Here is a 12565-nt window from a genome sequence, read left to right on the forward strand (position 1 = left end):
AACCCAAATGTATGATGTTCCATTGCGTCACAGGAAACCCTACCACCAAGCACGCAGAGCTGAATACCACATTTATTGCTTGGACTATGTTTTGTGTGTCACCCCATCCGCTCTCTGAAATAAAATATGGAAGTTATTCTTCCGGAAAATACACATTTTCAGGATTAACCACTACCAGAACTACAAAAGGCAATCAGACTTCGTTTAAATTCATTCTTTATTAAAATGCGAGTATACTACCAGATATTTGAGCTCAGCTGACTTAAACCATCCGAGGCAAATGAAGCTTTTAAATGTGTTTAACTAGCCAGCTGAAGTATTCCACTTCAGTAAAGTCAAAAATGACACACTTTAAAGGCAAATCTAAATCTGGCTGCAAAACCAGAATGTATGTTCTGTATTCTGTGAAACTTAAAAAATGTATGTAAAATTGTCATACGAAGTATTCAAAAGCTCACGTAATACATTTTCTTGTGTCTGACCTTGTCATTAAGTTACTTATAAAGCTAACTGAAAAAAGTCATTATGCTTCAACAGCAAAATTAAGCGAAGGGAACCACAGTGTTTAACCATTTCCTGATAGCTAATGTCCGTTACAGAAAATATCTGCATTGAATCCTTAACCTGTAAAGGTATTTACATACAACCTGGAAGACAACATAGTTCCCCCCTGCACTGCCATTATTGAAAAGGGGGCATACCCTGCAGAAAAGAGTTTCTTTTTTTTATCGCAACATTTCTGAGAGGCTATGTAGTGTATACCTTTGCTATGGTCTTTCAAGTAAGCGCAGAGCTTTTTTTCTAGAATTTGGTATTATTTAACTTGAGTATGAATAGTTCAAAGGGTTATAAACCACACTGCTATACTGCTTCACTAACCCCACCAACTGCTGATATGATGGGAGAATTGGTAAGTCAAAGTAGACCAAAACAAGTTTTATTATATACTAGCATTGTAAAGACAACTGAATAATAGAAATCGAAATAAAAATGCCTACTTGAAATGCTAAAGCAAATGTATACAGGTATTGTGCTAAAATGCTAGACAAAAATAAGAAAGCACTCGATAAGCCACTAAAATAACAAGTAAAGAGAATGGCTAGAGGCTTATCCTACACAATAGCAGCACAGTATTGTTTTGTAACAGTATTTTTTTTATAATAATTCAATTAAAGATCACTTTCACATTGGCTGCTACTATGCTACATTCAAGTCTAAAGGGGAACATAACCCCACATTACAGTGCAGGTACTGCCACCGTCCACTTTCACAGACACTTTTCGAAAATCCTCTTTCTAAATGATGTTCCACCTTAACAAAGCTTCCATGTCCTTATAAAAGGAAGATATATATACATACATACATATCCTCAACCCATGTTCCAACAGCACAGAATGCACATACCACAGAGTTAATGTACTGTAGGATAGGGATGCCCAATTGGAATGTCAAACGCTCATTTCAAAGCAATGCCATTGCTTCTTCAGTATACAGTAATAAGCAAGAAGTATGAAGTAACAATTATAATCAACTTAACAAGGGAAACATTTTTTTCATACCTGGGACCTTTTTGTAAAAGCTCCCATTTAACATTTCCGCATTTGTTGTCATCTTGTTTTCCAACACTGTTCATGCTTTCAACAAGTTTCTATGAACTAAAAAAACTCCACCTTTGAAATTAATTTTAAAACATCATGAAAGTTAACTTAGCAATAAATTAAACTGTGCATCACAAATACATTATCAGGGTGAAATACAGGCACTTAACAGTATAATGTGCAAGGCATAAACCTTTACTGGTCACTTTATGTCACAGTATAAGGCAGTCTAATGTACAACCAGTGTATACATTCACCAAGGAATTACAGTTTTTGGTAAAAACCAATAATCAAATATATATAAAATAGTGAATGTGAACTATAGGCACACAATAGGTTTCCTACTTTTCTTTTTACAGGTATTGCAGAGAATAACATTATCAACTATGTATATCCTGCAGAGAAAAACTGAATAAAAGTGCAAACATTTAGTTTTTCTTAATTTTTTTTTTTAAGAATTCTGATAAAACCTAAGTACACAGGTAGAATACTGAGCAGAACTGATTTTGGTTTTAAACTGTGACTCAAGGACCCTGTTTTTTTTGTCTTCCAAGTAGGTGGCTCAGGCATTTAACATTACCATTGTCACTCAAGCTCTTCCCAGCTCTCTGTAAGATTACCTTTACTTCGCCTTCTAATACTAACAAGCTTTCCAGCAGATTTGATGCTCCACTTGGAGGTGTTTCCAGAGCTGGTCAAGTTTGTGTACTTAGTGGAGCCTTTGGTCTCATCTTCCCAACCAGGCCAGGAAGAAGGGTCTTCCAATGGATTTTCTCCATCACATGGGGGGTCTTCAACAGTGATCTGTGGGGGTTCCCACCCTTCAATCTCATCTGGCTTCTTAGCTTGGTTGGTTGGTTTTATTGCTAAAGTGTCCCAAAATCCAGCTTTCTTTTCAGGCTTCACTTCCTCTTTGGATTTTACGTTGGTTCTAAGGGACAGGAAATAGATGTTAGTTCTAAAGGACAAGCAATACAAATAGCTCAATCCGAGTGCATCATCTGCATTCAATTGACAGTGCAGACCAGGGAGTCTTTCAAGTAGCATGTCTTGATTTTATATGCAAAATACATTAATTTATGACAAGGCAAAGTGATGAACTGACTGTTGAAAACGTACAAGTTACTACTTATAAGACTTTGGTGCCCATTCTGAAACATTCAATAATAAATAGCGAAAGCAGAACAATCGTAGTCAACTCCTGAGTGACGTAAATATGGTACCCTAAGTCACAAGTGGATTTAAAAATATCTACCAATTCTACCTAGGGCATAATTTAAATGAAAATCCTCTTGGAAGAAGAAGCCGGAATATTTTCAGGAACCTATGACAATTCTAGCCATGTTTTGTACGTGAAGAGTGACAAATTACATAAAATAATCTACAACAGTAGCACGAAAATGATGAAATGCCTTGTAGAACCAAAATATAACAAAGGGTAAAACACGCCTGGTATCTGAAAATATATCAGAAAGTCTGCTGAAATACTTTCAATTGTTTGTAGGAAATGAGGCAAAATTGGCAGCAAACAGTGTAAAATCAGACTAATATTTCTTAGGCTACTGCCGTAGAGAATGAAATAATTTTTGTACTTAATGTATTATGCAGCACACATAGAAAGAGGAATATCTCTTTAAGAATAGTTTTTGTCTTTTACAAAAAAAAAAAAAGAATAGTTTTTGTACAGAAAGGAGCCCCTTCCTGCACAAAATAAAATCCTGCATGCAGCGTAGGAACCCTTGCACAATGGTGCAAGCGCGCCTGCATGGACGCTAAGCAGTCCATTGTGCACCAGTGCAGGGGGGAAAGGACAGGAATGCGCTATATGTCTTTCCCAGTGAGCCAGTGCAGCAAAGATGACTAACTGCGCTGCGCTACTTTGCCATAAATATGACAATTACTTGCTTTGTGGGTTTTCGTCTCCCTGCTACAGCTGCCACTTGCAGATCTCTCTCAGCAGCCTTTCAGTGTCCTGATCTTAGCATATTTGCACCTGTACACACCTTGCCTCAGACCCTTCTAATTAGTGTACAGATGTGTTTGGTGCATTCAGTTATAGAGTATAAGGATCACTGGGTGACTTTTGCCTTGGGGCTTCTCGGTCAAGACTCACTATGCAGGTGTCCACGTCTCAGCTCTGCCTGCAATTCAGCTGAGTGGTTAATAAAAACTATTGAGAAGTTCACTTAGTGTTTCACCCAGTGCCTGCACCGTTTATACTCTCCGTTAATAGCGGTCACTTGCAGGCAAGTCATAGTTAGGCCTGGGCGGTAAATTCCGTTCCGCTCGTGGAATTTGGGTAATTTCACATTCCGCGGCTTCACGAAATTGCCCAAAATTCTGCGTTCCGCGGCTCTGCGAAAATTTTGGTTTGTTTGCGTACTCAAAATGCGTGTATGCGAGATATTTCCCCCCGAGCACACAAACAGCAATTGCGCACAGGAAAAAAGCACCGCGAACAAGCAATTCTGCATGTTCGCGGAATTTCCGAGTGTTCGCGGAGATTTTTTACTGTTTTGCAGAGATTTGCGTTATGCGATTACGCAAATTCTGCCCACCCGCATTGCTTTCTGTACCAAGATAGAAAATATGCTTACATTTTTAAACATTTCAGAGGAATGGCGAAAATGAGAAAACTGTTCAAATTCTGCAGGCAACAGATTGTGGTTTCTGCAGAAAAATCTGCCAATACCTTTCACTCGAAATTGATACCCTATTATGCATGTTTTCTGATAATCCTTTCTGAAATGTTTGTGGCCCCAACCAAGAACTATTTACATGGGAAAAAACATTCTCCCATATCCAGGGTTGTCCCAAGACAGACGTCCTTCATAGAAGATACCTACCACATGAGAGCGGACTTAGACAAAGATTGGGCATCAAAGCTTATAAACTCTGATCTGCAAACCATTTTGACATTTTGTGACACCCTCTCAGTGTTGAATTTACCACTAATCAAATTTCTAACAATTGTTTCCAAGGCTTTCCAGCACTGCTATTTGATCCTGAGCATTTCTAAGGCGGGTTCAGAAAAAGTACCATAGACCAGGATATCTATTTATGAATAAGCCATCGGGGAGGATCTGCCGGGTTCTAAGGGCACAACGTCATCGGCATATGGGCTCTGGTCCAATAGAAGTGTACCAACAGATGCATTTTTACATGTTTCAGTGTAATACACTATTTTAACAATGAGGGAGTTTTTTATTTAGTGACAAGCTTTGTAGATTTTTGAGACGGAGGGCTAGAATAATTTTTTTTTTAATGGGCCAAAGTGCACAGCTCGAACACAGTCCTATAGTTCTGCTGCACTACTTGCTGTCTTTTGTTATTTCTGATTGGCACTCGTATGCAGAATTTTCCGGCGACCATACAGCAGGGACCAACTATTGCGAGCACCAAGGATAAAGGAAAGGATGGCGGAATTATTGTCAACCATTACTCTTGTACTACAGCAGCAGTTATTCCCACCCACACAATATGAAAGTAGCACACAGGATAAAAGTGGAACACAGACAAAATGTACCGAGGTGTGAACCACCAGTTGTTAATGGCTCTCCCTACACCATAGATACTTGAGGGCCATAGAGACAAACAAATACTAGAGGGGCAGGAATACCCTTTGAGCACACCGCTGGGAGGCACTTGGAGAAAGGACATACAGCCACATAATGGAGCGCATAACCCATTGACTTAAGTACCAGGGCTATCCTTCATTACTCAGAAGTAAAGGAGTTTATAGCTACCACGCACCCACACAAGGACCATCCATGCATGTATGGTAAATAGGAGAAGCAGCCACTCAAGGAGGACTAAAATGCAGCCCTGGTGGAAACAAAAGCACAGTGTCGGGCCACCTCAGTAAATGCAAGTGCTGCTCCAATTGCACCCAATATGTAGAGGCTGTGGCACGTAGGTGCCGTGGAACACAACTGCTAATTGGCTGCCTGTATGTGCGAGGACTATCTATGGCAGTGTGTCTGCCCTGCACTCATAGCAGCTCAATAGATCAAGGTGTTGAGACCACAGACAGACTCCTGGCCTCTCAGGGAGAGACCATGTGGAATAAGACAAGACAAAGGTAAAATGCCATCACACATTGGATGTCATGTGGGCAGGGTCAAAGGGTAAATCGCACTAGCAACCAAGACGGCTTAAGAGGGCTGACCCATTACCCCTTTTCTGTGGGCTGATCCAACAGTAAATACACTCCAAATGAGCAATAGCTGAAGGGAGCTGTCCTAAAGCCTTCACAATGTTTTTAGTATTATTTTATATTATTATGTTTTGTGATTGGAAAGGACTCTGCCACAGCTAATAATTGGACAAAAAAAGATACTAGTATTGTGCAAGAATATACAATAGGAAAAAGCATAACTATGTAGTAGAATAAAAAGCTCATCACAAATAATGCAATTTAGTTATAATACATATAATGGAGAAACCCAAACTCTAATGTTAACACTACAACGTGTAGCCATCTTTCACTATTCCAAGCCTTTTGAGAAGAAATACATATTTACACCTTCGTATTGTTTTATAATGTGTTTTCAACTGCATTAAACTCGAATGTACTGTACACTCCCTGCTTTATGTATACTAACAAAATAAGTTTTAACCGGTTTGTTTTGGTAGGGTCAGCACACACATACCTAATAAACTTGGCCTACAATCACTACATCTGTATTAGTTAGTAAATGACACAAACTTTGTAGTTCTGGTTCTGCTGCTTCGAGCAAAGGTAGGGGATTTTTCTGATCACTAGAAAATTTGGCCCCACGAACCTGCATATAAATTTCTCAAAAAAGGCTTAAAACTTTTGCGAAGCTTTAGGTAGATAAGTCAGCTATGCCAAGGCCTCCAAAGCTGTATTTCCGATGCAAAAATCCTAAATTAAGTATGGCTCGTGTGCACAGCAAAATAACTACAGAGAATAACATCAAATCTAGCAGACAGGCTAAGTAAGGTCCCGTCAAAAATGAATTCTTACAGTGGTCTGGTGTTAATCCGAATAGTAGTTTTTGAAATAGTCAAATAAATTGCCTCTCTGTTGAAATCTTAGTTATTAAATTAGTTGATATATGGGAATTTGAATGATAATTCAAATCCTTTTTGGAAGAGATTCACAAATATTGCAGGAAACTGATATTTGAGAACCGAAAATCCAGACTGTTGAGCCTTTGCAATCCGATTGGCTCACAGCAGCACTATGAACCATTACAAAATGTTTACAGCTAGCTGGTTTGGGTGACAAACCTGGGCTTTGGAGGAGCAGGTTGAGGATATCCCACCACTCCTACGGGACAGAAAATACCTATATTCATGTAAAAAAAAAACATCTTCACAAGCAATGCGGTACAGTTTGATTTAAGTGATGCAAAAGTGATACTGTCCTTTTAAGCCAACTTGATAGTCAATTGCAGGCCTGTGAGATAACCAAACTGACTCACGAGTGAACGAAGAAAACAAAAGGCCTTGATTTAGGCGTAGGGGGTTTAAAAGCAAAAGTCCCTAGCATGGTGCGATGCTGGACACCAAACAAATCTCTGAAGAACCCCCATCACAATACACTTCGCAGTAAAGAAACTGTACCTGAAGAGAGCTCATAACAAATAAAGGCTGTTCCTTGCCAGTCCTCTGCTCTAGGTGTAGCGCTTGCCCAAAGCAGCAACCCCTATCCCACAGCTCATGCCCTGCTGGCACTCCCTAGGCACCAATCCCAATCTTTAAATGTAGTTGAAAGGATGTAATATTTCGATCAGCAACTAGAAGTCCTTCTAATTAATGCACATAGAAGAAAGGTATTCACTACCAATAACTATTTTTATATTATAATTACATTTAGGAGGCTGCCGAGCCACTTTCTACATATAGATGCCCTTCTGTTTGTCGCAGGTAGAAACAGACAGAATGACAGTTTGCCACTTCACTGATGTCAATGGTTATACTGTCCTTGCCCCTACACGGCCCTGACAGTTTTCCTTTCTGGACAAGACTAGACAGCCAGCAATTAGAGCAGAAATGATATACCCATCTCATGCAATTAGATCGCAGACGTTCAAGAATCAAACTTTCAAACGTCACAAAGGTTTAAGGGACTTTGCGGGTCTGCTAATCACATCGGATTATAATTGAAATTCTGGTCCTGAAATTGGTATGAGAGCCAAACAGTCACTATATCTTTATTCCTTTTGATATTTCGAAAATATATATCAACTGACTTCTGGATTTAAAGATGAACCTAGTCCAACTTCAAGGCACGTTTGATGTCAATCTGCCATATACTATTGGAATTTTGAATGGGAGTCTCAACTTTTGGGTAAACAGTGGACAGGACAGTCCATGTTTTCATCTTTTCAAAGTTAGGGCTTCATCTACACTCAACCACATGACAGACAATGACCAAAAACCTGCTGGCGAGTATGGTAACCTGACCTTTACTAAAATGGTTTGTCTTCCTTGGGTATGAATGTAAGATAAATATTACATGAAGCGATAGAGGTTCTATCATTTACAAATCTGTTAATACTGTGATTCATCTTGTGTCAATAAAACATCTTTCTCCGCGATATAAAAATGTGACAGAGGTTTGCAATAATACCCGAAGAGTTCTACTATTTTATAACTTTTCATTTTCAATTGGGGTCACAAATGACAAACTTTAATATTTTTTTACTGTATAATCTTTTACCACTACTTTATTTTTCAATTCACTTAAAAATGACCAATTCTTGTATAGTATGTATACTATTGAGGCTCGAACAGTATTCACTGTGAATCTATGAAGAATTTAATCTCTTTGAATATCGACAATGGCTGCTTTTGATAATGTTCCTTTTTCCGTAGGTTAGATATCTGCCAGAAATAATATTGCGTGGTCTCACATAGAAACTCAAATGTTTGAAATGTTACCTAGAATTAACTCTGAAAAAAGAATAAGGTTGATGGTGTCATCAGTTCCACGTATTAGATGAAGTACAAGTTGTCTGCAGTGGCCAGCAGATTAAAAATAAAATGATAATAAAATAATGTTATCATTTAATTTACCACTGTGTGAACCAATGGGAGTCTCGGGCCGGGCAGGGCCATCCACTATGCCTACGGACATCGGCGGCGAGGAGGAGTGGTGGGCTCTTGTAAGTACGCATCAGTTTGGCCAGCTGTCTTGAGGATGGCCAAACCGATATGCGCACTTATATTTCGTCCAAACTAAGCTGTGTTGTACAACCGTGTGGAGAAAAGATACACTCTGAGCGAGCTTCAAGCCAGTCCGCTCAGGCCAATCCAGACGCTTCTCTAGTGCTTGGTAATAGCATGAGGGCAGCGTATGGATTGGGTTTGGAGTCTGTGCTGGGTGGCCCATGGGCTGCCAGGAACAGAGGAGCACTGAGGCGACTGGGAGCAGAAAAGCACCGAGGCAGCCGGGAGCAGAGGAGCACCGAAGCGGCCTGCAGCATCAGCAGCAGGTAAGTCTTTATTTTTGTTATAAATATCCCCAGCACGCTGCCCCACCACTTTTATTGGCAGCAGCGCCACTGACTGTCTGATTCTAAGCTTTAGTTCTGATTATATGCTTTAGTTAATTGTTAAATTTACGCTCATTGGGCGCAGGGGCACCCCTTGTTGCCCGACTGTGCGACTCTCACACATCAGGAAAGTAAGGGCCAAGTTGGTGTCCCACTGTGATATCACAAACGTTTTTGGGGGAATAAGAGGAACAAGCCTTTAAGGAAACACATCACAATGGGTGATCTGACGCAGGATGGCTGGTCCCGCAACCACAGGAAAGGTAATAGGGCTGACAGATAACCGTGAACAGGGCCCACTACGAGTCTTTGCTAGGCCAAAGACAAAATATACAACAGTTTGGTCTGGAATGGGTCCACCTTATGGGTACTACACTAAGCCACAAACTTGTTGTGTCCTGCATAAATGGAGTTTATAGAAGGATGCCTGGCTGCCAGTATAATATCTACAGTCAACTGCTGCTGCTCAGTCTCCACTCATGGAGGTGTCGATTTGTGCAGGCCTGGGTGCCAGACCATGTTTCTGGAGAGCCAGTGGCGGGAAATCATACAGAAGTCACATTCACCACTGAAGACGGAATGCGTCTCAGAGAGACAGCCTTCTTGGGGCAATGCACAAAAGCTTTCATACTGTGTGTTCATCTGGGGCAAGGGCAAAGAGTTCGATATAGGGGCATTCTCATTAGTCTAAGACATCCTAGGCCACCTACGGATGTAGTTGCCATTTGTGGTTCGCTAGTTATCACCCGCTGAGTTTTTCCCCTCTGGAATTTAATAATCATGTTACAGGGAAATGCAATGACGATTCTGCCTGTTCCAGAGGCGAAGAGTCTCCTGGCACATGACCCGGGAACCCACACTGTCCTGCTTGTTGCAGTATCATATGCTGGTGGTGGTGTCCATGAGAACCTGAACTTCTCCTAGACAATCGCTCCAACCCAGTCATGATGATCTGTTATCAACATCTGCTCTATGTGGAGTAGGGAGAGGAGTGTGCCGCTGGTCCAGTTTGTGTATCAGCAGCAACACACTTCTGACCTTTTGCAGTCTCTTCCGACACCCACATGGAATTCAAAGGTTGCCATGGTGCTAAGCCCACTGCATAGCCCACATATGCCATTTGGCTTGATCGACAAGCAGCATGCAGTAAACTAGTAAGTCAATAAGCATCAGAAACATTTGTTCTGAGATCTAAGATTGAGGGAAGTCTCGGAACCATCTGTACCAAGATCCATGCCTAAGATTGAAACATCAGGATCATAGCCCAAATATCCTGGACTCTTTAGTCCATAGGAAAAGCTTTAAAATTAATCGTATCCAGGATGGCTCAGATGAAAAGCAGCATTTGCAAAGGAGTCATGTGTGACTTCTGTACATTGATTGAAAACCCAAAAGATCGAAGGAGATTGGCTGTTTGGAAATGCTCTAGTACTGACTCTGACAAGCATGCCTTCAGCAGCGAGTCACAGAGGTGGGGGAAGATGGTTATTCCCAACATCAGAAGGTACGTTGCTACCACCTTTTCGAACACTTGAGGGGCACTGGTGAGGACAAAAGGCAGCATGACTAACTGTAAGTCTTGTGATCCACATTGAATTGCAGGTTGCAGGACGGGAACATGGAAATGAGTGTCCTCCAGGTCCAACGTAACCACCCAGTCTCCTGGGTCCAGGTCCAACATGAGTATCTTTAATGTGTCCTTCCAAGGGAAGAAGATGAAAGGGCGAAGATCTAGGGGAAATAAGTTGGCCGGCTGATCCCACAACGGAACACATTGGGGAAGAGGCTCTGGTTATGATGGTGCAGGCTGCCAGTTACTATGTTAGGAGGCTATCACTGTTGCCACTGGAGAGCAGGATGGGGGAGTTTTTTGTTGACCTACCTGAAGTAAAGAATTGATGCTGAATGTGGGAACTTGCCCGAGAGTGAGGCAAATATGCAAATGGCTCTCTAGATTCCCGCTGGGTTTGGGAGGCCGAAGCCTTGAGGGCACAACTAGGGTTCACTTACGGGGAACTGTAAGCAGAGCCAACACAGTTCCAGTGCATGCAATGCCCAGAGTAGGACCAGGGAGAAGTGGATCCTGGTGCTGGAGTACCTCCCAGGTGACTTTCAGCAAACTGATTGAGGGACAGCCAAGTGCAGTTTTTCTTAACCCAGGTATTTACCAATATTACCAGCACACTTTCTATCAACACTGCACCATCCCTCAAATCAGGGCTAGAAAGGAAAGAGCATAGCATGCACAGAGCCATCAGTAACGCATTGGCCCTCAAGCTGTACCAGGAAGAAAGTGAGGTCTTAATAAGGCCTTGGCACACAACAGATGTTCTTTGAGGTCAATGCTTCTGGGAAGAACTGTAGGTGAAGGAGCTCAGCACATGGAGGGAATTGAGTGTATCTCGTTGAGTAGAGTACAGCCAGCGAAGGCATCCAAGAAGAATACTGTTACTAAAACTAAGAATAGGAGAGACAAGTGGATAACACCATACATAGGCAACAATCACCCTCACTAAACTCCTTTCTCAGGATCATGGACACAAACAGGGAGGAGATTCAGAAAGGTAAGGAAGGGAGCGTCCTTAGGGTGTCAGAGGGGTATGGCACCAGCAGGTCCACCCATCCCACTAAGGAACCAGTTTGGGTGCCTCTAGCCCCTAAAAGCACTGGAGGATAAGGCCTGGGGGAAAGAACACCAGAAAGGGTAGTTAAATCCAGAGCTACTGCCAAACGTCAATAGTAATCAGTCCCACAAACACCAATGTGGAGAGGTTGGTTTAGAATTAAGGAACATCATTTTGATCCTCAAGAGTGACAGAATGTTAAAATTTGAGACCTTGGAGCAGAGTCAGAAAGACATTTAAGGGGCTTGCAAGGCTCTAGACTCCAAACTCGATGCCCTCGCCAAAAGAACCTAAATGCTAGAGGAAAATATGGACATTTTGGAAAACACGCAACACATAGAATCTCTAAAGAGACTGAATAGACAATTTATGGATGATGTGAAGAGATTGGAGATACATTCCAGGAGGAACAATTTGAGAACCTTAAGGGTTCCTGACAGATGAAAGTAATATGAAGGAGTTTGTAGCTAAGGTGTTGAAAGGGGGCCTCTTGAAAGATAGGGAAGACCTTGATTAGAGAAGGATATCCAGAGGATACACAGAAATCCATTTTTGCGAAATGATTCCTGTTAAACCCCTCGAAAGGTTTTATCAATTTCCTAACTTATTCAACAAAGGAATTAATTTTGACTAGCGCTCTGAAGGGAAGGCCACCTATACATGAGAATTTTACATACCTGATCCGCTTAGATATAGGTAAAAATACTGTACAACGACCAGCAGAATCGATGAGCTAAAAAAAACTGGGAGCAAAGGTGCAGCTCAAATTCTACGCCCTTTAAAAAGTGATGCGGAATACTGCAATGTATAATCTGAG

General features: G+C 41.3%; 1 protein-coding gene across 1 annotated transcript in view; it reads right to left on the reverse strand.

Annotated features, from left to right (window-relative positions):
- Positions 1 to 203: 203 nt before the first annotated feature.
- The window catches only part of TDRP (testis development related protein), a 467895-nt gene continuing 455533 nt past the window's right edge, over positions 204 to 12565 (reverse strand). Inside the window, exon 5 of the mRNA XM_078647898.1 lies at positions 204 to 2529. Coding sequence (XP_078504024.1) covers positions 2184 to 2529 — 346 coding nt within the window. The 3' untranslated portion in view covers positions 204 to 2183. The remainder of the gene's footprint in view (positions 2530 to 12565) is intronic.

Source organism: Lissotriton helveticus, chromosome 6 (genome assembly GCF_964261635.1).
Source record: "Lissotriton helveticus chromosome 6, aLisHel1.1, whole genome shotgun sequence".
Lineage (NCBI taxonomy): Eukaryota > Metazoa > Chordata > Amphibia > Caudata > Salamandridae > Lissotriton > Lissotriton helveticus.